The sequence below is a fragment of the Tachypleus tridentatus genome, unplaced genomic scaffold, assembly GCF_004210375.1.
Source record: "Tachypleus tridentatus isolate NWPU-2018 unplaced genomic scaffold, ASM421037v1 Hic_cluster_2, whole genome shotgun sequence".
In the NCBI taxonomy this organism is placed as follows: Eukaryota; Metazoa; Arthropoda; class Merostomata; order Xiphosura; family Limulidae; genus Tachypleus; species Tachypleus tridentatus.
Genome location: NW_027467782.1, coordinates 41,247,092 through 41,272,957, shown reverse-complemented (window position 1 = coordinate 41,272,957; position 25,866 = coordinate 41,247,092). Strand labels below are relative to the sequence as shown.

The 25,866-nt window shown below is 32.7% G+C and overlaps 1 protein-coding gene and 1 long non-coding RNA gene across 4 annotated transcripts; one reads left to right on the top strand and one right to left on the bottom strand.

The window, feature by feature from the left end:
* Window positions 1–6,667: 6,667 nt before the first annotated feature.
* On the bottom strand, window positions 6,668–10,351 carry LOC143242495 (anoctamin-2-like). Of its 3 annotated transcripts, none has more exons than XM_076485925.1 (4): window positions 10,242–10,351; window positions 9,148–9,282; window positions 8,561–8,705; window positions 6,668–7,340 (listed from the first exon to the last, which is right to left on the bottom strand). In XM_076485925.1, exons 2-3 carry the CDS (start codon window positions 9,222–9,224, stop codon window positions 8,618–8,620), a joined length of 165 nt encoding a protein of 54 aa, XP_076342040.1. In that variant the 5' UTR covers window positions 9,225–9,282; window positions 10,242–10,351; the 3' UTR covers window positions 6,668–7,340; window positions 8,561–8,617. The 3 variants fall into 3 exon arrangements, 2 of the variants coding, with proteins under 2 accessions (XP_076342040.1, XP_076342041.1); XM_076485926.1 differs by lacking the exon at window positions 10,242–10,351 and adding an exon at window positions 9,591–9,765; XR_013022821.1 differs by having other exon boundaries at window positions 6,710–7,340; window positions 9,021–9,282; window positions 10,242–10,349.
* A 3,326-nt stretch (window positions 10,352–13,677) lies between these two features.
* On the top strand, window positions 13,678–24,879 carry LOC143243369 (uncharacterized). The gene is made up of 3 exons (XR_013024370.1): window positions 13,678–13,730; window positions 24,085–24,160; window positions 24,434–24,879. It is a non-coding gene; the product is annotated as an uncharacterized LOC143243369 (long non-coding RNA).
* Window positions 24,880–25,866: the final 987 nt, after the last annotated feature.

The window sequence follows — 25,866 nt, the reverse complement described above, 5'->3', positions numbered from 1 at the left end:
AGTAATAAAGCGCGAAGAAAGTTGAAACAATGTGATAAAAATGTAGTAATAATAAAGAGTTTCTTTGTTTTGAATTTCTCGCTAAGCTACTCGAGGGCTATGCGCTCGTCGCCCCTACTTTAGCAGTGCAAAGCAACTAGTGATCACCATCGACCGCCAAATCATGGGCTTACGTTTTACCAACGAATAGTGTTATTGACAAACCTTAGAAAACATTATACGCAAACACCGAGACAGAAAGCAAAATCAACCAACAAAAGTAAATATATCTCACGAATCAAAAAATCACAAAACCATATACTGCTGCAAACCATATATTCCTGACATCAGCAGACAAATAACCATCATTTGGCAAAAACTAGTAACAAAATATGACATTCCAGTTAATACCAAAATTTATTCAAAAACCAGGCACAAAACTGAAGTCTATACTATGTAAAAACTGCATTGACAAACACCACACCAACATTATTTATAACTGCCACGACTTCTATATTGGAGAAACAAGTAGAAAAATGGAAACCAGATTCAAAGAACATAAAAAGTCACCTTCACACGTTTTCGAACTCTGCAAGTCAAATAAACACAACATAACCGTAGAAAACACTCAAGAAACAAACATAAACAAATGCAAAATTAAAGAAGCCTTACTTGTACAACAACTTAAACCCAAAATAAGCCAATATAAAGAAACGCCTTTATACCTATATTAATATAATAAAATAAATAAATTATATATTCAAACATCTAACACCGCCCTCTACATTCCGACACTCAGTTACACAACCCCTTCCAAACATGTGGTCAGCTTCCGGTCAGTTACCTCTTTCTTTGTGAACCTGACGATGACCAAAGAAGGTTGAAACGTTGTTTGCTCTTCTATGTAAAATATTTTCTCAACCCAAACGAGCCGTTTTTGCATATGTATTTCTCTACAAGTGGGTTTTCTCGACATCACTGAATAAAAACATACGTTACGTCTGCAAATAAAGAGCTACTGTAACAGAGAATATATTCGTAAATTTAAAATTGTTTTAAAGAAGTTAAAAAAAACATTTTGCTATAGCAAACTATAACTGGAGACTGGCAGTTAAAGTCCAGATTTCTTCACACATTTGGAGATTGTTTGTCCTTTTACAGAGTGGCTCACTAAGTCTTTACCTGGATTTTTTAAGCAGCAAATTTTTCTGTGGGATATGATAAAACAAAACCCATGAAACCTGCAACTGATCAAACAACTCTAAAGTTATGCTTTCTTGTGGCATCTTAATTCATTTTATAATTACTAAAAATGGGCAATTTCACAATTTTTTGTTTGTCAATGTTTGGAACCTGTACAAAAATATCTTTGTAACAGATACCATGTAAATTGGTCAAAATATGGTTGAGTAAATGATCAACAAATATTTCTAAATTATGCTTTTTTTGAATCTCTTACTGTTGCCCCCCCCAAAAAAAAAGATTCTAAATGGGCAAATCTAGCTATTTTTGTTTGTCATTGTATTAATTAAACTCATGAATATTCACATGTGTGCCAGTTGTCTTCTAGACTGCTCTAAATATAACCACACAAGAGCCCAAAATATATATTTTTGGGTTGTTTGACATCTGACCCCTTAAAAAAGACTAAATAAAAAAAATGAAAATACTGACTGGACATATTGGACCAAAGTATGACCCTATCAAGTTTCAAGATAATCTGCCAAGATATGTAGGTATGGCAGTCGATTGAAAAGGGTTTGGAAGAAGATGAAACAACACAAAAACTATCTCTCTCTCTCATGATGATGAGGAACCCACGTGAAGTAAAAATGTATCTTGAGATGGCTAGTATGGGTATTAAAACTCTTTTTGTTATCCTGAAGGCCTAAGAGACCTAAGAAGGTTGAAACATTGTTCTCTAATTTATTGTAATAATACTCATACCAGCCATCTTGAAATACAGTACACCTCTCTGTGAAGACATAATTATGAGAAATAACTGTCTCGAATGCTATACTACAGAAAATTGGAAACTGGATTCACTGAAAATAATAAAAAATCCTCCCAAACTTGCAAAGTGCATCTTTTAAAAACAATTTTACTTTAAGCATAGAACCAAAAATCAATGATCATGAAGTTATAAAAATCATCTGAATTTAAGAATGCAGCCTCACTCTAAAACAGTATCACCTGTGGTACTAATTTATCTCTATTAAGCCTTTTAGTGATCTCTAATCATTTGCGTAAAAAACCTTTAAAAGTAGACTTATTTTTGAAACACCACTGAAAACCTTTTTGTAAATAGATTGGACCACCAAAAGATTGATAATAAGCAAAATACATGATTTCATGATTGTTGAGACAAAATTAAAATTTGCCTACTTAATTGTATTATTTATATTCATGTTATTGTTACACAAAACTACAACAAAATCGACTGAGCATTTTGAACCACAACATAGACAGATATGCTATATGGAATACTGTGAATGTCCATGACTTACTTAAAAATTACTTATTTATCAGTGAAAGATGCTTTATGTGGTTGTAAGTACATAACAGATGCTAAATTGTTCCAAGTGGACTCATGTTAAACAAGTTTACACAAAACCTTGAGAAATAATTACTTCAAAAGACACAACTCTTTATTTAAGGAGATGTTTTAAACACTTGTTTTATTTGAAAGAGCTGTTTTTCTACTGGAATAATTTTATACATGCCTAGCGGGGGTCATGTCTCACTCTAAACACATATTTTCTCATTGCTGTGCATTAAAAATGTCAACATAGGAGATAATTAAAAACTACGTATTTAAAATCCACAAACAGAGAAAATAAAAAAATGTAAGCAAATAAAACTGTAGATCTATTGCTGACAATTAACACAAGCAACAAATCACCATTTTGATTCCACTATAAAATTAAAAATTATTTAAAATGATATTTATTGTGTTACAGGACTCCACTGAGATTTCTGCAAGAAACTGACAGTACTTTTAAACTTACTTCCCCATCCTTAATTATGTCACGCTGTGAAATTTTCTAAGTTCTTCATTTTTAACCATCAAAAAATCCAGTATTTTACTAGTATGTACATCAGTTGGAAACAACGGCTTGTGCATTTTCCAGTGTTTTTATTGGAAACAGCCACAACAAAATTAGAGGATTCTGATGTTGCATATTATTATTGAAGCCACTGTTATTCATCATTACTCAAGTTTTTTCCTTGGTAATATTTCAACAGATATTTGACACTGGATGATTATCATAACAGATGTCACTATTCAGCATCTCATTGGCAATTCTTTCTACTGTTTTTTGTACTCAGCAGAAGTCACATGTACATATTCAGTATTTATTACCACTGCATATATCACTCTTTCATATAGCTATTGCAGTTTTAAATAGGTAGTGTCAGTAAATGTTATTGATAATTAACAATTTAGCAAAGTGTGCCACTGAATGAATTATTTGTGTTGCCTTATTCTAACAAACACTTGTATACAGCAGGCTGTTGAAGAACAAACATATTTGTTATGTAAACCTATCAAAGTAAGCATGTGACTGAGTATGTTTATGTTGCACTAACCTTTGTTGTATTATATTGAAAGAAACATTATTCAATTGTGATGAGATTCCTTTGTTACTGTTCATCTTTTGTTATATAATAGTACAAGCTGATGGAAGCTACTCATTAAATTTGTGATCATACAATCTTTGCCTTCACAATGGTATTTTGAGAACAATTTTACAGTTTGTATGTTACAGGTGTATACCAGTAAATATGTTTATTTTATCTTGAACATGTGTCATTTATTTTTAATATGTGGTGGATGAGTGAAACATAAAGCAGAAGTAACAGTAAACTGTTAAAAAATATGTAACATTCAACTGAATTCACATGCACTTGTGAAGTTTAGAATGCATTCTGTATAAATGAATATAAAAATCAACTTAAGTAACAATATAATTAAAACTCATTCTAGACTGTCAGAAAAAAAAAAAAGCACAACATGAATCAAAATACAGAGACTGTATTGTCAAGCCTACAGCTAAAGACTCTAAAAAAGTAAATAAATACAGCTGGAAGTAATGTCTGTATTATTTTCTTAAGCTATAAACCCCTCTTTTAACTCTATGGCTACAGTACTTATCAAAATAGTTTGTTTAATTTTTAAGAGTCCCGAGTTGTCAGCTTGAAAATACAATTTTTATATTTTGATTCAAATTTTCCGACGATCCCTACATCCCTTCCCAAATTAATAATGTTTGATAATAATGTACACATACACATACATACGTATTACTATATATAAATAAGTTTCTCATTCCCACTGAAGACCAAACACTGTTACTGTGTTAAATAAAGTCTTCATTACCTATTGAACCTGTTTCTAAACTTCATTGTTCTCAAAATTGGTTCTTCTTTAAATCTGAAATCTTAAACGTTTACATAACTTTAGTGTACACACCTACATACTCAAATTAATTCATAAATAAATACTCACAAGTAGTAACACCATAGACCAAGAAAATATGGTGTGTGGTACTCGTCTCTTCCAAAACGAAACACATGGTTCGTTTACATGTTACAGTGTACATCACAGAAGCATTTAGAAAAACACATCAGCAAAAAACTAAGTAATAAATTTTCGTAACTTGTAAGAAATAAAGTTCAAACACATGGACTTAGAAAAAGAACCAGAACTGATAAAAACTGCTGTAATATTCCTTCTGAAGTTCAATTTACATTATTTTTGAAGGAGATAATAAAACCACAAATTAGGTATTGGAACATCTAACCTGTTTTTTTGTTTTGTTTAAAAAATGGATAAAATTTAATGAGCTTTAAATGATTTGCTTTATTTTGAATTTCACACAAAGCTACACGAGGGCTATCTGTGCTAGTTGTCCCTAATTTAGCAGTATAAGACAAAATGGAAGGCAACTAGTCATCACCACCCACTGCCAACTCTTGGGACACTCTTTTACAAACAAATAATGGGATTGACCATCACATTATAATTATGCGTCAAGCGCCTTAATCACCTGGCAGCCAGACTGGGAACTTTAAATGAGAATATTTCAAACAAGCATAAAAGTTGACATTTTAAACTTTCAATCTCAAACAATGTTCTATCAAGATCTTTAAACTTTTATTATTAACATTAATTTTTTATACTTTGTTATCTTTTAAACTATATGTGGTGCATTTATACTGAATTACTTAAAAAAAGTGTTTTACCACCCTCTTTAAATTATACCTTTGAAGACCATTTACCCAAAATAACTATCTTTCAAGAAGAATAAGGCATTTTTTTAAGTTGAATAATTTTCAATACTTTTAAAAAGAATGATACAAAAAATACACAGCTTGTTAATTTTGTTTGATAGAGTATATTTAGTTACAATTTTGTTGTAAAACCAATACCAAACACTTTTACCGTCGTCATAAAACTTACAATTTGAAAATCAACACTATCATCATCAACAGATAGATCTTGTATAAAAACAAAACAAATGGAAAAACTGGACAAAAAGTCAGATTTTTGTTTTGATGTTTATTATAAATTGATAATAGTGATGTTCTTACCCCTGTTATAAAGTTTACTTTCCTTTTATTTACTGTTGATAACTTAGCTAAATATTCTGGCCTTGGATGTTCCTGATGATACAAAAACAAACCAAATTATGATCAAGAGTTCAGGTAAAACATCATATCTGTGTGTTAAGAAATTTACATTTTTAAACATGTATTTTTGAGAAACTTTCTCAAAAGAATACCTCTAGGGAACATTCAAACATTATTTTTATAAGACAAAGTTTGAAATGATGTTCAAAGGGAAATACTAGAGAGTAGCTGTAAATATCATACTGGAAACAAACACACTTGTCCTGAGCACCCACTCAAGGCAGGAAAACAAGGTCATTAACCCTTTCACATCAAGAAGGTCAAGCTGCATATGTCACAACCTTTTACAGAGTTAAATTCAAAATGTAATTAAGCTAGTTTATTATCGATGTATACAAGTAAACTTTACATCACAATGTAATTACTGAATCAAATTTTAATTGTATTTAAGTTCTTAAATTCTCCCTTCTTCTATAATTTACTTATTGAATGATTTTATGTAAATTACAGTGAAATCCTTCTAAAGCAGCCACATTCGGAACTGAGACAAACTGGCTTGATTAGAGGGGTTCCACTGGACATAATTAAGGATTATGTAAACAAAAAGGGACTGTGATTGAATGACCACTTTCAAGGGGTGACCAAACCTGGTGGATGGCCACTTAGAAGGGTTCCACTGTAGTTATTACTCAGACAAGGCAAAAATTTTACAGCTTTCTATTTTATTTATTTATGATGTCATACACTAGGAAATTAGAGTCATTTGGCATGCACACCAATCACAGCCTCTCTTTTACAAGCTACCAATAGTTCTCTCAGATGTTGTATATCCATAGACTTACTGCTGTACTAACAGGGGGCATATAGTGTGGTAGTGCCATTAGTAAAGAACAAAAACAGATGCTGGTAAACAGTACATTTTATGGTTTTCATGAATATTCTTTATTTATTACTATAAAAGTAACTAAAATGAAAAAAACAAGAAAGTTGTTGTTAGATTAGCTAAAATAAAGAATAACAATTAAAAATTATTCATATTGTTTAATGTAATTCAATAGGGTAACATAAGTTGAATGTTCACCAAGTGATTTAAAACTTGTGATGAAGTATTAACAGTTACATGTGGTTCAAAAGTCGATAAAACTATAAGATTAAGAATAAACAGATGTCACAAGTTTTTAGTTATTTAGGATAAACTATCACAGTTTAGGGCCACAATTTGCTGTCATTCTAGCACAATAAAAATGTAATTTATATTATTTCATAATTTTTTATAATGGTTTTGAGGGTGTTTAAATTGACTGATCATTTAGAGAGTTATAGTTTGTAAAATAACAGATAAAATAAATTTTTTACTGACAGCAAACATCTGATATTTATGAAGGAGGTTTAAAGAACTACATAAGTGAAATTTGAAAATTTTTAAATGAAGTATTTCTAATTTTAACATAAAAAATCACTTTGTAATCAGAACAGTCAACACTATGACAACATATAATTAAAATATTTTTATGATTACTGTCAAAGTTTGTGATGACACAACTAGTACCTTCAGAATCACAGTAGGTATACTGCCATGGTTAAAAGTTGATGTTAAATACACAAGCCCATTGTGATAAAGTTAGTTACTAAGGTACACATTACCTCTAAAGTATCAAAACTAGTCATATCTCAGTGGTGGGTAATTATTTCCAAATACTTTTTCCGCAATTCAAGAAATATTACAGCTGAAAGTAAATAAAAACAAAGTGAAAGGTTTATCATCAGTAAAGTCAGAAATTGCAACAGAATATAAATCACTCTTTAAACTGATGTGACTTGTGACAATTAATTCAACTATTTTTGTTCACCAAAGTGTTAGTAATTAAAAACTTTGTAAAGTGCTTTCTTTTTTCCTTGAAAAGTCCCAAATTACAGATAAAGAAATCTCAAAGTAATAACATGTTTTTGGAATTATGTTGAAGTCTTTGATGGGAGATTTTAGTTATAGAAGTTTGAAGTCTTGGATCTGAAGCAAATTTGATGTGTTTTATGTTGGTTTGAAATTAAGGCCATTTCAAGTAGTGTAAGTATACAATGTTGGACGTTTTTATGTTGAAGTAACCCTTTTGCTATGGGTGTCCATTACTACACATTTCATGAGGATTTTCTTAGTGAGTTACTTTCCCAAAATTCAGGTCCTTTGTGAAGGTCAGTTTTATATTACTGTATTTAGTAGCATGAGCACACATGCACCATGTCATTGTAACTTCTATACTGTTATCCGGGCACAGTTGAAAGATCAATATAATAAAAATAATAAATATATAAACAGAGAGTGGACAAGAAAAGTGGCCCCCGTGAAAATGCTGTTAATTTGTTATATATTTTATTAGATACCAGAAAAATGTGTAAAATGCACTTCATGAGATCTGTTCAAATATGATATCAAATACATTAACAATATTTTCAAGGGAGGGGCACTTTTCTGTCCTCCCCTTGTACATGAATGTATAATGTTATCAAATTTAAGCTATTTTATATGAGTTATAGTTTGTAGTTATTTCAGAATTAAAAAAAAGCATTCTTTATATTAATTTCGTAATTGTTTATAGTGGTCAAATCTATCAAGCCCATATAGAGTTTCATTAGTAAAAATAACAGACAAAATATTAAGTTTTTTTCTGTACAAAAATGTTTGATAATTATCTGGAGGTTATAAAAATTTTGTATGTGAAATTTGAACATTTTCTAATGCATACCAGTAATTTTAATCTCAAAATCAAAATTACTATGTATGTTGGATAGTCAACATGCAAAAAGAAAATAGTTACAAGAAAAGCATTACTTAAAAAAAGTATTAAAACTAAATAACAATTTGATATTTTGTGTATGAAAGTTCTAACACAGTCTGAAGTAGAGAATATTATTTATTCAACTTTAACATGTAAATCTATATAATACTTACCCCAGAGTGACATACAAACAGCAAAAAATACAGCAGCACCAATGTCGAAAAGATGAGTTATTCTGACAAAAGTGCATGTCTGTCCTGATATTCCATATCTACATCACATAAAATGGTGTTCTTGTAGTCTTCACAAATGTCCTTACTGTAAAAAAATGCAATTTTGTTTCAAGTTTATATAAAAACACAGTACAGCTGTACATTTATATCAATCATAATATACAACTACCAATTTCAATGATAATGCCACATACATAAAATAACTGATTAACTGAAATTATGTTTAAATCAATTTATCACAAAAAATATTAAAATATTTTAATGGTTCAAAACATATCAACCAATAAAAATTAATGGTTCCAATTATTATTCTTTACAATTATTCCAGCTACAAATGGCTTGTGTGAAAATAATTAATTAGCTAAACAGTGATTAATTAGTCCAGTGATTAATCACTTACCACATTCCATCAATCACACAGCTCTAAGTAACTGATTTATCTGAGGTATAATTTAGAAAATGATCAAACATGAGTTATAAAAATAATAAACTGTTTGATAACTCTTTTTTCTCCCCCTTATTCAAACCTGTGAGCATCACCCATCAAGGTGAAGCACCCATACAGAAAACACAACACTCCTCCTTCTGAAGCTGGAATCAGCATACAGGTGTAATATCCAAGCCAAACAAAGTACAGGCTTATCTTAACTCCAAAATACTCCCTGAAAAAATTGAAAGGAACAAACATTGAAGTGATTCTTATCAAACAACATTTTGTGCATACAATAACTAATGAGAAACTCAAAAATATTCATCCATAATAAATTTTTTTATAAAGATTTGTCTCAATTTTAAACTTTGACTAGTATATGAGCAAGGTGATTTTCATGCTAAAATTAATACAATTTATATATCTTTAATATTACAGTTTCCAAATTCCATTTGTATAGCTTCTAGAATCTTCTAATTGAATATCAACTTATTTTTTGGTAAATATTTATATGTTATGCATTATTTTCTTTACACTTACACTACATGAGCTTAGGCCATTTGTTTAATCTTGTAACCAAAAAAAATATGAAATAATATTTTTCTTTCTAAACTCCCTGCAGATTACAATAAAAGCTTATCATTATTTATCCCGACTATCATCAGGCTTGCATCAGTTAAATATGGCAACTTGCAGTATACTAAGCCTATGTAACAAGCTAGGAATCACCTTGGATACACTTAGTTCAAATTACAGCATAAAATTATGTAATACACACGATCTTCATACGTATATACATACATTGCAAAAAAATTAATCTATTTCTTCATTTATATTTTCTAATGTTACCTAATAAGTATTTTTTTTCTTTTATAACAAACCAAATATGTACATAAAAATAACAAAAATCTAGTACTTAATTGTGAATGCTGTAATTCTTTTTGTTGTCAAAGATTTAAAGTGTTGAGAGATGCAAACCCAAATTTTCAATGGCGATGTTTTTGGTTTTTTTCCAAAATTAGTTATTAATTTCAAACACAATTTAGAGCACAAATAATAATAAACACAAAGCATACAATGTCCTATAATTATTACAATTTAACTGTTTTTCTAACCAAACATTGTGCATCAAAACAATTTCCTTAGCTGGTTAAAGAATGTCGTCGGTGTTTGGGTGATAAAAGTTCATACCCTGGAAAGTCAAGTTCTCTATCACCTCTTCCTCCTCTCCGTACTTATATTCTTGGCTGATTGATATTTATAACTGTGAACTGAATATTATTTGGTCCTTTTCAGGGCAATGTCCATGTATTTTGGCTCGTATACAGTTATTATTTTATTCTATTAGCAGAATGTCAAGTTTGCTGGTGTCATTTTTTTTTAAATACATAAATAAATAAACGATGTATTTTTTATTATTATTTAAAGTTTATATATTTTTATTATTATTTAAAGTTTATATTTTTATTATTATTTAAAGTTTATATTTTTTATTATTTAAAGTTTTTATATTTTTTATTACTATTTAAAGTTATACATATATATATTTTTCTTTTTATTTATTTTTATATTTGAAATATAAGTTAACTGGGGAGAGATATTTAGGACGAGCTTCATCATATATGAGGTACCTGTCTAATCAGTGATGTCGAGAAACCCACTTGTTGAGAAATTTATATGCAAAAACGGCTCGTTTGGGTTGAGAAAATATGTAAAATATATAACACACTAAAAATCTATAAAACATGTATTAGACCTGTAATAGACTATGAAGCTCCAGCATGGATAACTGTAAGCAACAAAATAATTAAAACTAAACTACAAACAATCCAAAATACACTCCTTATAACTGCATACAGAGTTCCAAGAACAATATCATCTCAATTCATTTACAAATACTCGAACCTACCAACCATACCAGATAGACTCCTACATATTACAATAATGTACTTTAATAAGAATTGGATGAAAAACGAATTACTATGCGAACTAGACAGGTACCTTCATATGCAAAAACGGCTCGTTTGGGTTGAGAAAATATGTAAAATATTTTTGCATATTTTGCGTTTTTGCATATGAAGGTACCTGTCTAGTTCGCATAGTAATTCGTTTTTCATCCAATTCTTATTAAAGTACATTATTGTAATATGTAGGAGTCTATCTGGTATGGTTGGTAGGTTCGAGTATTTGTAAATGAATTGAGATGATATTGTTCTTGGAACTCTGTATGCAGTTATAAGGAGTGTATTTTGGATTGTTTGTAGTTTAGTTTTAATTATTTTGTTGCTTACAGTTATCCATGCTGGAGCTTCATAGTCTATTACAGGTCTAATACATGTTTTATAGATTTTTAGTGTGTTATCTGTAGATGCTCCACTGTTTTTATCAGTTAAACTCCTAGCATAGTTAGTTCTTCGCCAGACTTTATTTTTAATTTCGCTCACATCATTGATCCAAGTTAGTTTTGAATCACAGGTCAGACCTAAAACTTTTGCCGATGGGGCAATCTGGAGTAGAGTGCCATTCATATATAGTTCTGGCTGTTGTTTTTTGTGTTTTATTAATTTCGTAAAGACTACGAGTTGTGTTTTTGCTGTGTTTATTTTTATTTTATATTTTTGACAGTATTCACTTATTCTGTTTAGTTGCGGTTGTATGTTCGTGGCTGCTATCGTGGTGTTGCGGCACTTTTCCAGACTGCCACATCATCTGCGAACTGTGAAGAGAATCCATGATTCGGATCCCTCATTGGCATATTGTTTACATACATGATGAAGAGTATAAAGCTAACCACCCCTCCCTGAGGGACACCAGTTTGTGGAGTAAAGTATTCAGAAAAAGTTCCTTCAACATTTACTCTACATTTTCTATTTTCCAAAAAGTTAGATAACCAGCGAATAATTCCTCGCGGTAGTTCCATTTCATTCATTCGGAACCTTAGACCATCGTGCCAAACAGTGTCGAATGCTTTCTTGATATCAAGTAAGCAAGCGACTGTACATTCTTTTTTTATTGAAGCTATCTATTATGGTTTCGGTTAATCTGATTAGGTGGTGTGTCGTTTGTCTAAATTTCCTGAATCCATTTTGTTCTTTTGGTAATTTTGATGTTATCTCCAAGAATTTGGAGAGTCTATTACTGATTATTCTTTCAAGAATTTTGCCTACACAGCTGGTCAGGCTGATTGGTCGGTAGCTATTAGGTTTATTCGCTGGCTTTCCTTCCTTATAGAACATTAATATATTTGCAAGCTTCCAAGAAACTGGGATGCATCCTGAGGATAGAGATAAGTTAAAAAGTGAATTTAGGTGGTCAAACAATTTCGGAGTGCCCTTTTTTAGGAGGATAGCTTGTATTTCGTCTTCACATGGTGCTTTGTTTTTTGTGTTTTTTATTGCTTCTAGTAATTCTTGAAGGGATATTTCATTTGTTAGTAATGTGCTTGCATAATCTGTATCGGAACTTGTATTTGTATCAGTTATGTTTACTGGAAAAATTGGTTCAAATTGATGTTTATTGTTTAATATGTGATTAGTGACTTTATTGTAGAAATATGTATTCATATCTGGATTAGTGTGAGTTTTAAATGTATTTTGGAGTTGATCTTTGAAAGCTTCGGCCATTTCTTTATTTGTGTGTGCTACAGTATTATTATGTTCTGTCTGTGTTTTCATTTGTGAGTCTTTTAAGATGTGACCAGAATTTTTTCGGGTCAGTTTTATCATTTAGTTTAGTGCAGTAATTGTCCCATTTATTTTGTTTTTGTTGTTTTATTTGTGTTCTGATGTGATTTCTAATGTTGTTTATTTGCGTTTTAGCTAGTTAAAGTAAACTTAGTGATAGCAGATTTGAATCTATGTTCCGAAAAACTTCAAAGCCATCCTGTGAACGAGATGGCATTATACATAAAACAGAATATTAAATATTTATTTTCTGATGGATATCAATAATGTAATATCAAATGTCAAAGACAGAAAGATATTTTGTTTCTTGTGGTGAAATATTATCATGAAATGTATGTGTATAAAGAAGGGGACACACAAAGAAATCAAGTCAGCCTTCGAAAACATGGTTGTAAAGTGTCGTCTGAAGAAAATACAGAAATATCCAAATTCTCTTTGTTAACCTGAAAATGACATAAGACGTTTAAAGCCTTGTTGTCTACATTATTTTAATAAAAGTTTTAATACCAACACTGGCCGTATTTAAATACATTGTTATTTGAAGTAGGTTTCTCGTGATCACGAAGTACATTCTGTTGAAGACTCCAAAAAAAAAACTTTAACTTTATATGACAGTCTGATAGCAGCAGTAGTAGCTTGGCCAAATTGTTGCTCTATGAAGTTTGGCGCGATTAGAGGAGCTGGATATATAACAACCAAATTACCATTCTGTTTGTTTGTTTGTTTTGTTTTGTTTTTGGAATTTCGCACAAAGCTACTCGAGAGCTATCTGTGCTAGCCGTCCCTAATTTAGTAGTGTAAGACTAGAGGGAAGGCAGCTAGTCATCACCACCCACCGCCAACTCTTGGGCTACTCTTTTACCAACGAATAGTGGGATTGACCGTCACATTATAATGCCCCCACGGCTGAGAGGGCGAGCATGTTTGGCGCGACTCGGGCCACTCTTCAAGCACCTCAAGCCTCCAGGAAATGAGTTTTCCACCAGAACCACCCAAGGTACGATATTAATCGTTTATTAATCAATGTACATACCGCTGACCCATTCTCTTGAGAACATACAATAAAACTAAAAATATATATATAACTTATCGTGTGTGAAAATAGACAACAAACTTATAACTTCCATCGTATCTAATAAATATCTATGTCATCACCTGATGAAATACTGTAAAAGAGTTACTGTAATCAGTGTAGAGAACTGGTGAATACGGACACTGGAGTACATGTTACTTTCAGAATGCTTTGTGCGTTGTTAACACTAATAGCTACCAGGAGATGATTTCAAAATTAACCACTTGTTAAGAATATTAAAGGTCTTGAATGGGTAAGGAAGATAACATTATTACATATTTATGATAATAACAAATATACAGTGTTTCGACAGTAATTTGTTGCCACTGGGAGCTTCGACCATGTTCTAGAAGCGTTGTTCATTTGTTACCAGTTAGACGTGTAATGAAGTTTTCTTCTAATTTATTCAAAGACTCAAGCAGTTTTCAAACTTTATTAGTCTTAACGCGCGGTTCTTTATCTTTAAATTTATTAACATGTTTTGTTTGTTTGTAGTCAACTTTAAGTGTTTAAAAGTTTTACTTTTAGTGTTATAAGCTAAGTACTAAACTACGGTGGGCAGAGGGATAAAACGTAGTTCTTAAAACGTCTGGTAGGTTAGAAATAAATTGAGTCATAATTCAAAAGTTCTATTATAATATATTGGTTATCAACATTAACTTCCTTTGTCTTGCCGTCTGCAGTCTTAAATTAATACTTATATCAGCATGTTAAACTGATATAAATATTAAGTTGAGACTGCAGATGGCAAAATAAAGGAAGTTAACGAGGTCATCCTGTTTTCTGGAACTTTATCTCACTGCTAAAGTACCTCCTAAACATTTCGTTACAAGCTCATCTTCCTGTTTTCTGGAACTTTATCTCACTGCTAAAGTACCTCCTAAACATTTCGTTACAAGCTCATCTTCCTGTTTTCTGGAACTTTATCTCACTGCTAAAGTACCTCCTAAACATTTCGTTACAAGCTCATCTTCCTGTTTTCTGGAACTTTATCTCACTGCTAAAGTACCTCCTAAACATTTCGTTACAAGCTCATCTTCCTGTTTTCTGGAACTTTATCTCACTGCTAAAGTACCTCCTAAACATTTCGTTACAAACTCATCTTCCTGTTTTCTGAACTTTATCTCACTGCTAAAGTACCTCCTAAACATTTCGTTACAAACTCATCTTCCTGTTTTCTGGAACTTTATCTCACTGCTAAAGTACCTCCTAAACATTTCGTTACAAACTCATCTTCCTGTTTTCTGAACTTTATCTCACTGCTAAAGTACCTCCTAAACATTTCTGTTACAAACTCATCTTCCTGTTTTCTGGAACTTTATCTCACTGCTAAAGTACCTCCTAAACATTTCGTTACAAACTCATCTTCCTGTTTTCTGAACTTTATCTCACTGCTAAAGTACCTCCTAAACATTTCGTTACAAACTCATCTTCCTGTTTTCTGGAACTTTATCTCACTGCTAAAGTACCTCCTAAACATTTCGTTACAAACTCATCTTCCTGTTTTCTGAACTTTATCTCACTGCTAAAGTACCTCCTAAACATTTCGTTACAAACTCATCTTCCTGTTTTCTGGAACTTTATCTCACTGCTAAAGTACCTCCTAAACATTTCGTTACAAACTCATCTTCCTGTTTTCTGGAACTTTATCTCACTGCTAAAGTACCTCCTAAACATTTCGTTACAAACTCATCTTCCTGTTTTCTGGAACTTTATCTCACTGCTAAAGTACCTCCTAAACATTTCGTTACAAACTCATCTTCCTGTTTTCTGGAACTTTATCTCACTGCTAAAGTACCTCCTAAACATTTTGTTACAAACTCATCTTCCTGTTTTCTGGAACTTTATCTCACTGCTAAAGTACCTCCTAAACATTTCTGTTACAAACTCATCTTCCTGTTTTCTGAACTTTATCTCACTGCTAAAGTACCTCCTAAACATTTCGTTACAAGCTCATCTTCCTGTTTTCTGGAACTTTATCTCACTGCTAAAGTACCTCCTAAACATTTCGTTACAAACTCATCTTCCTGTTTTCTGAACTTTATCTCACTGCTAAAGTACCTCCTAAACATTTCGTTACAAGCTCATCTTCCTGTTTTCTGAACTTTATCTCACTGCTAAAGTACCTCCTAAACATTTCGTTACAAGCTCATCTTCCTGTTTTCTGGAACTTTATCTCACTGCTAAAGTACCTCCTAAACATTTCGTTACAAGCTCATCTCACTGCTAAAGTACCTCCTAAACATTTCTGTTACAATCTCACTCATCTTCCTGTTTTCTGAACTTTATCTCACTGCTAAAGTACCTCCTAAACATTTCGTTACAAGCTCATCTTCCTGTTTTCTGAACTTTATCTCACTGCTAAAGTACCTCCTAAACATTTCTAAAGTCCTACATTTCGTTACAAGCTCATCTTCCTGTTTTCTGGAACTTTATCTCACTGTACCTCCTAAACATTTCGTTACAAGCTCATCTTCCTGTTTTCTCTGAACTTTATCTCACTGCTAAAGTACCTCCTAAACATTTCGTTACAAGCTCATCTTCCTGTTTTCTGAACTTTATCTCACTGCTAAAGTACCTCCTAAACATCATCTTCCTGTTTTCTGAACTTTTTCTAAAGTTACAAGCTCATCTTCCTGTTTTCTGGAACTTTATCTCACTGCTAAAGTACCTCCTAAACATTTCGTTACAAGCTCATCTTCCTGTTTTCTGGAACTTTATCTCACTGCTACTGCTAAAGTACCTCCTAAACATTTCGTTACAAGCTCATCTTCCTGTTTTCTGAACTTTATCTCACTGCTAAAGTACCTCCTAAACATTTCGTTACAAGCTCATCTTCCTGTTTTCTGGAACTTTATCTCACTGCTAAAGTACCTCCTAAACATTTCGTTACAAGCTGTTACTCATCTTCCTGTTTTCTGGAACTTTATCTCACTGCTAAAGTACCTCCTAAACATTTCGTTACAAGCTCATCTTCCTGTTTTCTGGAACTTTATCTCACTGCTAAAGTACCTCCTAAACATTTTCGTTACAAGCTCATCTTCCTGTTTTCTGGAACTTTATCTCACTGCTAAAGTACCTCCTAAACATTTCGTTACAAGCTCATCTTCCTGTTTTCTGGAACTTTATCTCACTGCTAAAGTACCTCCTAAACATTTCGTTACAAGCTCATCTTTCTCTTTTTTTTTTAACTTTATCACACTGATACATATACCTTCTAGAACTGTAGCTGTAAAATCATAGTTCGTTTTAAAATAATTTATTACAATCTTCTCGATAAAAACTTTCTCAAAGTCTAACCATAAGGTTTTCATAACGACACAAAATTTGAGGCATCTCTCTTTCACTGGTCTTCTGATACCGAACTTTGAAGACAGGCTACAAAATATACAATTAACACATATATAACACATGACCATAGTCTTGGGTCTGATGTATCTACATAAAGTTTATGTAATTGGGAGTGTATTTCTTGAAGATAAATTCCTTACAATTATCAAAATATATAAGTAGTTCCTGTTGCTGCATTTTGGAATAGAACGTGTATTTGTTATGAAGAACACTTGTAACATAAGAAAATTATTTTATCTTCTTTCGTATGTAAATTGATACGACTAGACAATTTTCCAATATTAAACTTAACACGTTCATTTTCACCAGTGTGGTTGCCAAAGTAGAGAACCTGGAAGCTGGATCGTTGTTTAGAATTTGTAATCTGGGAGGATCAGGTGCTTTTCAGATCTCTTCTTCTCTGTAATGACAGTAAACAAACTAAAAAGCAAAGATAGTTTCACTCTACATCTAGCTTGTTTGTTTTGAATTGTGTGCATAGCTACACAAGGGTTATCTGCGCTAGCCGTCCCTAACTTAGCAGTGTAAGACTAGAAGCAAGGCAGCTAGCTATCATCACCCATCGCCAACTCTTGGGCTACTCTTTTACCAACGAATAGTGGGATTATCCATAATGTTACACTTCCCCAACGGCTGAAAGAATGAGTATATCTGGTGTGACGGGGATTTGAAATCTGCGACCTTCACATTGCGCGTCAACCACCTGGCCATGCCGGAACACTCTACGTCTAAAACGACGTGAATGAATACACGAACGTGTGTATTTAAGCAGAAGGATATGTTTTTAATCATATTAGAAACTATGAAAGAATTACTGAGTTAGTATTAACTAAAAAAAACGTCCACTTCGAAGAGCGCAGACTGTGATTTAGATGCTAGTTAACTTCAGAAGCTTTCAGCAAATACGGTTAGTAACTGAAACCAAAACTTTGTTATTTATTATATCTTTTAAAGTTATCAGTCGTGTTCTTATTTTCAATTAGGAAAGGTTAATCTGGGAAGAAATGTGTCTGAATAAGTGACGCTGTTGTAGCATATAGTGTGTGTTAACACGTACAAGATACACCAAGAACGTCCTGTTGTTAGTGTGCATGGTAAAGTAGGCTTATCCGCAGCTGTAATGTGTAATATACTACGTCATCACTGGGCGAGGAATATACGTGATCAAAAGGATGTAACAATACACCTACACGGTCGCTGATGCAGACATCGTTCAAGTTTTCAAAGTCACAAAAACAACTATAAAGTATTTGTATACCTAGTTAATTATTCTCCTGTTGATCGTTTTGACGTCTTGGTTACAATATAAATTTAAAACGAATGGAGAGCAGATAAGTATTTATTCTTGAGGTGATTATGAAGAATGTGACGCATGCGCATTTTCATGAAAATGACATCACTGATGAAAAGTTCGGTTAACGAATAAAGATCAATAACCATGACCCATTATAACAAATTATATGCAAACTGTTTCTATTACGTTTACATGTGTATGTGCTGTGCTTTACATGCAAAAATCGCAGTCATGTCGTCAGCAACGAGTAATAATTGGGTTTTAGTTTTAACGGACTTCTCCTACCTTTTTCTCTCAAAACGTTGTCCCACTCTAGAAGTAAGCTTTAAAACTAAAACTGCCTCTAATACTCTTGAAACAAGAACAAGGAACTTATCTTAGACTGGATAACCTGGGAATGGGTCTCAGAATCAAATGACCGATAGAGAGTAGAATATACAACTCAGAATCAAAAGACCAACGGAGCCGGAAATGGGTCTTGTCTTAAAACCAAAAAGGGTAGGGTGTTGGTCGCAAAATCAAGTGATTCATTGCAGGTTCGTAGGAAAAGAATTTTTAGGAAAAATAAACAGTTCCTAAATCCACTTGTCAAGAATAAACAGTTCATAAATCCGTCATTCGGGAATGCTTCAGTATAAACCATTTTAACCAACATAACAATATCGTCAGAGGAATATCTACAGTAGAAATTTAGGCTTAGAGATAAATATATAAGATGACAATGATTTAGAGTTTTCTACGTAGTTTTAACAGGGTGTTAACTTGTTGAAAAACGTTTGTTCCAGTAATTGAGAAATGGAGCAATGTAATCATTGACAGAGTTGGAAACATTTCCATAGCGATTTTGATCATTTTATTATTGTTGATATGACTTTTGTGCTGACAAATACGTATAGTTAGTTGCTCATTCTGATAATTTTTATAAGTTTACCATGAGTATTTATAATCTAGAAATTTTCTGTAACTTGTTTCTCTTAAATATCCAACACTACTTGAATTCATTTTTGCCTTTACAAATGGATTTTGTAGTATTGAAATTAAATAATTGTTTGCTTTGCTTATGAATTTCGCACAAAGCTACTCGAGAGCTATCTGTGCTAGCCATCCCTAAATTAGCAGTGTAAGACTAGAGGGAAGGCAGATAGTCATCATCACCCACCGCCAACTCTTGGGCTACTCTTTTACCAACGAATAGTGGGATTGACCGTCACATTATACACCCCCACGGCTGGGAGGGCGAGCACGACGCGGGCGCGAACCCGCGACCCTCGGATTACGAGTCGCACACCTTACGCGCTCAGCCATGCCAGGCCGCAGTGAACACATTCTATCTGTGTTTTTACTCGCAAATAACTATTGTTTCATTGAATCTGTGATTTTACTTACAAACACGTCGGTCTTGTTTTACTGAATTTGTTTCATTCCCAAGTAGGGTTTTTTTTATTGAATCTATTTTTACTCCCAAGTTGTTCTTATGTATTGAATTTGTGGTTTTACTCAAAAGTAGCTCTTGTTTTATTAATTTTGTTTATACTCAAAAGTAGGTCTCATCTTAGTGAACTTGTGTTTTTACTCAAAAGTATTTTTATTGAATCTGTATTTCTACTCAAAAGTATCTCTTCTTTATTGATAAGATGAAGTATTTTATATATCACAAACTTTTTATTACGTCTGTGTTTTCTTATAGCAAAGCCACATCGGGCTATTTGCTGTGTATACCGAGGGGAATCGAAACCCTGATTTTAGCGTTGTAAATCCGAAAACTTAACACTGTACCAGAAGGGGACCTCTTTATTGCAATTAGTAGACATAAATTAAATTAGTTTATAATATATATATATTAAATCAGAATTAACATTCTCAAGAGACCATCTGAAAGAATTAATATCGTTAAATAATTAAATTAGAGGTTAAGGTTCACTACTGACCATCTGAAAGGAATAACAATGATAGATACTATATCAGCAGTTAATTTCTGTTATAGACTGCCTGAAAGAGCTGATATTATTTATTTTTTATTTAAAGGTTACAATCTGTTCTGTGGACTGTCAGAAAGAGTTCCTATTGAATGATTTTAAAAGAGATTACTTTTCGCTGAGACTGCTTGAAACAGCAGATATTGTTCGATATCAAACCGAAAAATAATTTTGGTTTTAGATCATTTGCAAAATTTGTTACTAAATCAGAGATTAAAGTTTGCTCTAAACTGTCGGTGAAACTGATATTGTTTGATATCAACTCAATGGAAAATCTTTTTCCCAAGCATTAACTCAAAACTATCTGACAAACTTTATGTTATTCTATACTATATTATGATATTTGTTGACAATATTTCTAGACTTACACTGAGTTAATTAATGCTTACAACACGACACTCGTCTATTCTGTCTGCTTCCTTCTTAAAGCAGATATTAAAATTTACTCTCCATGAATCGTGTTCTCTCTTTACTGTTAGATTACTAACAAAATATGTACAAGTTATTTGGTGATAAATGTTTCTTTAATTAAGCATAAACCATAGCAGTTTGTACAAAAATACAGTGAAGTTAAAAGTGTAGAACTTGTATTTAGTCAAGTTTTTATATACTGTGACAGCAAACAAGATGTTAAATTATACTTTACGACTATATTCTTCGTTTTCTTTCTAACCAGTATATTTTGTCAATAATAAGAGTCTACACGGTATTAAAATATTAATAATTTAATTAAAACATGTTCATAAAGAAACTTTCGAAGTTTATCATGACAGGATTTGAAATATTTTAATACAATAATCGATAACCAAGTTGTATCACTTTTTTAGATGCAGTGAATGTAGCTTAAGATGAATATATTTCCATTGTAGTAAATTAAATATTCCAAGCCGGATTAAGGGCAGGACTGAAGAGACAGCCGGATTAAGGGCAGGACTGAAGAGACAGTTGTTTGCCGGATTAAGGGCAGGGCTGAAGAGACAGTTGTTTCCTGGCCCCAAACTATTTTGCTCCCTCTGGCTTTAAGTCATTGAAAACTGGGAACTAGAATTTTTAATATTCTTAAAATCCGCAGACTTGGCAGTTTTGGGAATAATAACTTCAAGCTGAAATATATTTAGTAATAAAAGCTGCGTTTAAAAAAATATGTCCTCATGACTCAGGGGTATATCTGAGAACTTCATATCTTTACCTCTTAGTGTTCTCTCTCTCTCTAGGTATATAAATTTGTATACCCAGGAGGGTCAGGTACACTAGACCTCTTCCTCTAATGTCTCCGGACTTTGTTTTGTTTTTGAATTTCGCGCAAAGATGCATTAGGTTTCTCTACACTAGCCGTCTTTAATTACGCAACTTAAGACTAGAGAGAAGAGCTACTCTTTTACCAACGAACAGCGGAATTGACCGCCACATTATAACACACACATAGCTCAAAGGGCGAGCATGTTTGGTGTGACGGGGATTCGAACCCACGACCTCAGATTCCGAGTCGAGTGCCTTAACCACCTGGCTATACCAAGCCCTGTCAGTAGACACACAACGCTATAATTCAGATTTAGATACCATTGGTAAGTAAAGCACAAATAGTCCATTGTAAAACATTGCACTTAACAAACAGTTTCCCAGTGGAACAGCAGTAAGTATCCGTACTTATGACGCTAGCAACTAGGTTTCGATAGCCGATGAGGGTACAGCACAGGCAGCCCATTATAGGTTTGCTCTTAACTATGAACAAATAAAACGTAAGAAATTTGTGTATATATATATATATATCCCCAAATTTATTATAACGAAAGTAATTTTGAAACAACAGTATCATTAATGTATTTATTAATCAAATGGCTGATATGCATGGGAGGGCAACTTAAGCTTTGTTTATATAAACAATTTTAAAACTAGCTTGGCCTCAAAAGTCTCAAGAGCCCAGACCTCTTGTTTCCTGAAGCCACGTCCAGAAACAATTATAAATTTCTATTTTTCCTGACTAACATATATCTTTATTCAGATATTTTCATGTAATGTAGTTATAAATTTTGTGTGTAATTTTGACATTCTCGTTGATTGGATGTACTAATCGTTTTAAACAAGTAAAAAAAAAGAATAAATATTGCTACATTTGTTTTTAAGTCTGAAGCTACTGAAGATTTTTCTGTGAACTTTATTATTATTATTAAAACTTGGTAGTCGTTTAGGTTTTAAAGACAAACCAAAGGCAAACCTGGGGCGTTCAAAAACTTGTTTCTCTTCAGCCCCACACTTGTATGAAGGTTAAAGTCATCTTTAAGAGTAAGATAAAGGCTTGGTTTGTTTATGTCTTGGTTGATTTATTATGGTCGACTTAGGGTTAGTCGGATGTAGCTATGCCGAAGACCAGAAGAGCCAGAGGAGAACAGGAAAATATATAGGAACAGCGTTGACACGTGATTACGGACCTCTTTTCAGGGCCTGGGTAAAGAAATACCCAAAAGTTTGCTGTGGTGGGAAACAGGAGTACCCGAGAAAACCCACTTTCACCTTCAGGGTGCCAAATAATCTACCATAAACGTGCCTTGGATAGCTGGGGAAGGTTGAGTTAGATCACCACATAATGATAAGGTCTAGGCTTTGTGATAGCTGGGGTAAAACACATAAACGAAGCTGGGAGAGAAACTGGTTTTAATCAGTGAGTCAGTTCTCTGAACGGTAAGTCGAACTTATGAATTAGTGCACAGGCTTGTTGTATAGGTTTAAAAAACATGGGCCGCCGTAGTGGAGAAGGGGGACAAGTAATGTGGTTGTGCATCTGTATGTGAACTTTTGGAAAGCAGCCTATTAAAACGACAGTACAGAAACCACTACACCTGGCTTGGCTTATAATTTCATGTCGGCCATTGGTTGAAACGTGTGACTTGTGGACTTGTGAGACATGCTAATTTCATTGTTTCACCACATCAGCGGTTCCAATCCCTTTTAGTCTAAGATCCTCTTGATAGAAAAAAGAAAATTTGAGGCCTCCCAACTTATAACCACAGCATGAAGATTACAAAATAACAATGCTGTGGTAGAAACAACAACATCTCATTTTGACACGCTGTATCATACAATTAATTTAACATAATTTTCATCGGCTTTTTGTTTGTCTAAAAGAAAATTAATTCAGCGTTTTTTATTTCACAGACATCCTTTTATTTTTTCTGGCACACATTGAAAACAAAACATTATATAAATTGTTGGATTATAATCAAATATTTGCTGTCATCAAAATGTCAACTTCATGTTTGATTTCATGGCTAAGTTCAGTCAATCATGTTAAAAAGTACGATTTTGATAGCAGTGAAAAAATTATTTACTGAAAAAAGTGACTAATTATCCTTTAAACAGCAGGAATGTTGTAGGTAGCAGCACCAATTGATGATGGCTGCCGTTTAAGGGTTAAAAGAAAACAGAGATTTGGTGACATCAGTTCAACATTGAAATTATTTATTTGAATTAATTATACATCACCAATTCATATATCATTTAAATATTTACTTGCTTTAATTACTAAATTTTGAAACACGAACAGAAATAATCAATTAAATACTTATAATCAATGTAAATAAAAATGTTGACACAAAAACAAACAAATATGGTATTATGGTTGGAGGTTATATGTTAAAGTAGACCTCCTTGCTGTTTTTAGGGGTACAAGGATTGCCCAGTGGAATCTTCTTTGGTTCTTCTATCAGATACCTACCTTCACCCTTTATCGTCATGAGGTAAGAAACGTATGTCACTACAGAAATGACACACACGAATCCAATTTACTGCTTTTATAATCAGAACAAAAAGTTTTTTACGCTTGCAAGCTATCGAAAATGAAGATTCATCTTCGTATTGGTCCGTAATAATGGTCTCATTCTCAAACTCCATATCAGTAGGAATGACTGGATTCACAAATGTTTCTTCTTTAAAAGGTAGCAGATTGTTTATATCTGGTTCTTTACTAACTGACGAAATAACATGTGGGATTTCATTTTCCTTCTTTAAAGAAAAACGACCGTACTGTTTGTTGTGGCCTGAAGATGATGAGTTGGATAATTTACTGGAGGACTTGGTCTTGCTGGTTGATATTTTATTGGAAGAAGTCTTGACTCCTGGATCTTCTGATACAGTTTTTATGACTGAGCGAAAAATAGTCTCATCATTCCTTCCTCTTTGAGCTGCATAACCGTCATTATAAATAGGATCTTTTATTGTCGCATAATCTGTGTAAGTATTCCATCTTTGATTCAGAAGATGTTTCCCAGTATCAAAAACAACTTGTCCAGGCTTACGAATACTACGAGCATTAACAACTTCAACTAGCGACAACATTGCTTGTGTTATCACTAGTACAGATATGGCTGATGATAGCATACCATTTATCTTTAATAAAATTGACATGTTGTCGTATCGAAAACTTAAGAAAACGTAATCACGTATCGTTATTTATGTTCAAGGCGCTGTGTTACTAAGTTTAATGCGTGGTCTCTAAGAATTTTTAACAATATCGGTTTCTAGGACAATACTATTTGTTGCATGGTTTCTAAGCGTTTTTAACAATATAACAGTGAATATTCACTTATTATTTAAAATTCAAAGAAAAAAATCACCATTGGACGTATAACGTCTGTGATTAAAAATCTGAAATTATGAGAAATTTTCTCTTACAATCTAAAGTTTCCAAAAAATATATATATTTTTTTATTTTGCACACAGACACACATGGGCCTTCTACGCTGGCCGTCCCTAATTTAACAGTGTAAGACTAAAAAAGAAGACAGTTTGTCATCAACACCATCCGCCAACACTTAGGCTTCTTTTTCACTAGCAAATAGTGGGAGTGATCGTAATGTCATATCGCTTACCGGAGTTTAATGGCGAGTGTGTTTGGTGTAAAAAGCATTCGAACCCGTGCCCCTCAAATTGCTAGTCAAGAGCTTGAACCACTTCGTCATACTGTGACATTTATCGTACCAAGCACTTCGTTTTTTAAATATTAAAGTTTTTTTTTACTTTTAAAATGTAGTAAGACTTTTATTATATTAGTCACACCTATTAAAGTCAATGAAATGATTTCAAATAAAAAGAATCATTGAAAATATTGTCAGTCTATTGAATTGAACCAGAATTTGTGTTGAATATGCACATTGTTACATGACAGAAAAAGAACTGTCACTTAAACCTATCATACTGTACATTATGTAATGGAAAAACTATTTTTTGTCCTCTTCTAGCCGGATTTACAACGCTAGAATCAGGGGTTCGATTCCCCTCGGTGGGCTGAGCAGATAGCCCTTTGTGGCTTTGCTATAAGAAAAAACACAAACACACCTCTTCTAACACATATACCGAATCTAAAATTGCGCTGTTTTATTATGTCAATGGTTACAAATGGCTTCTACTGGTTGGTATACGTTTGGTTGACATCGTAATAGCGTTT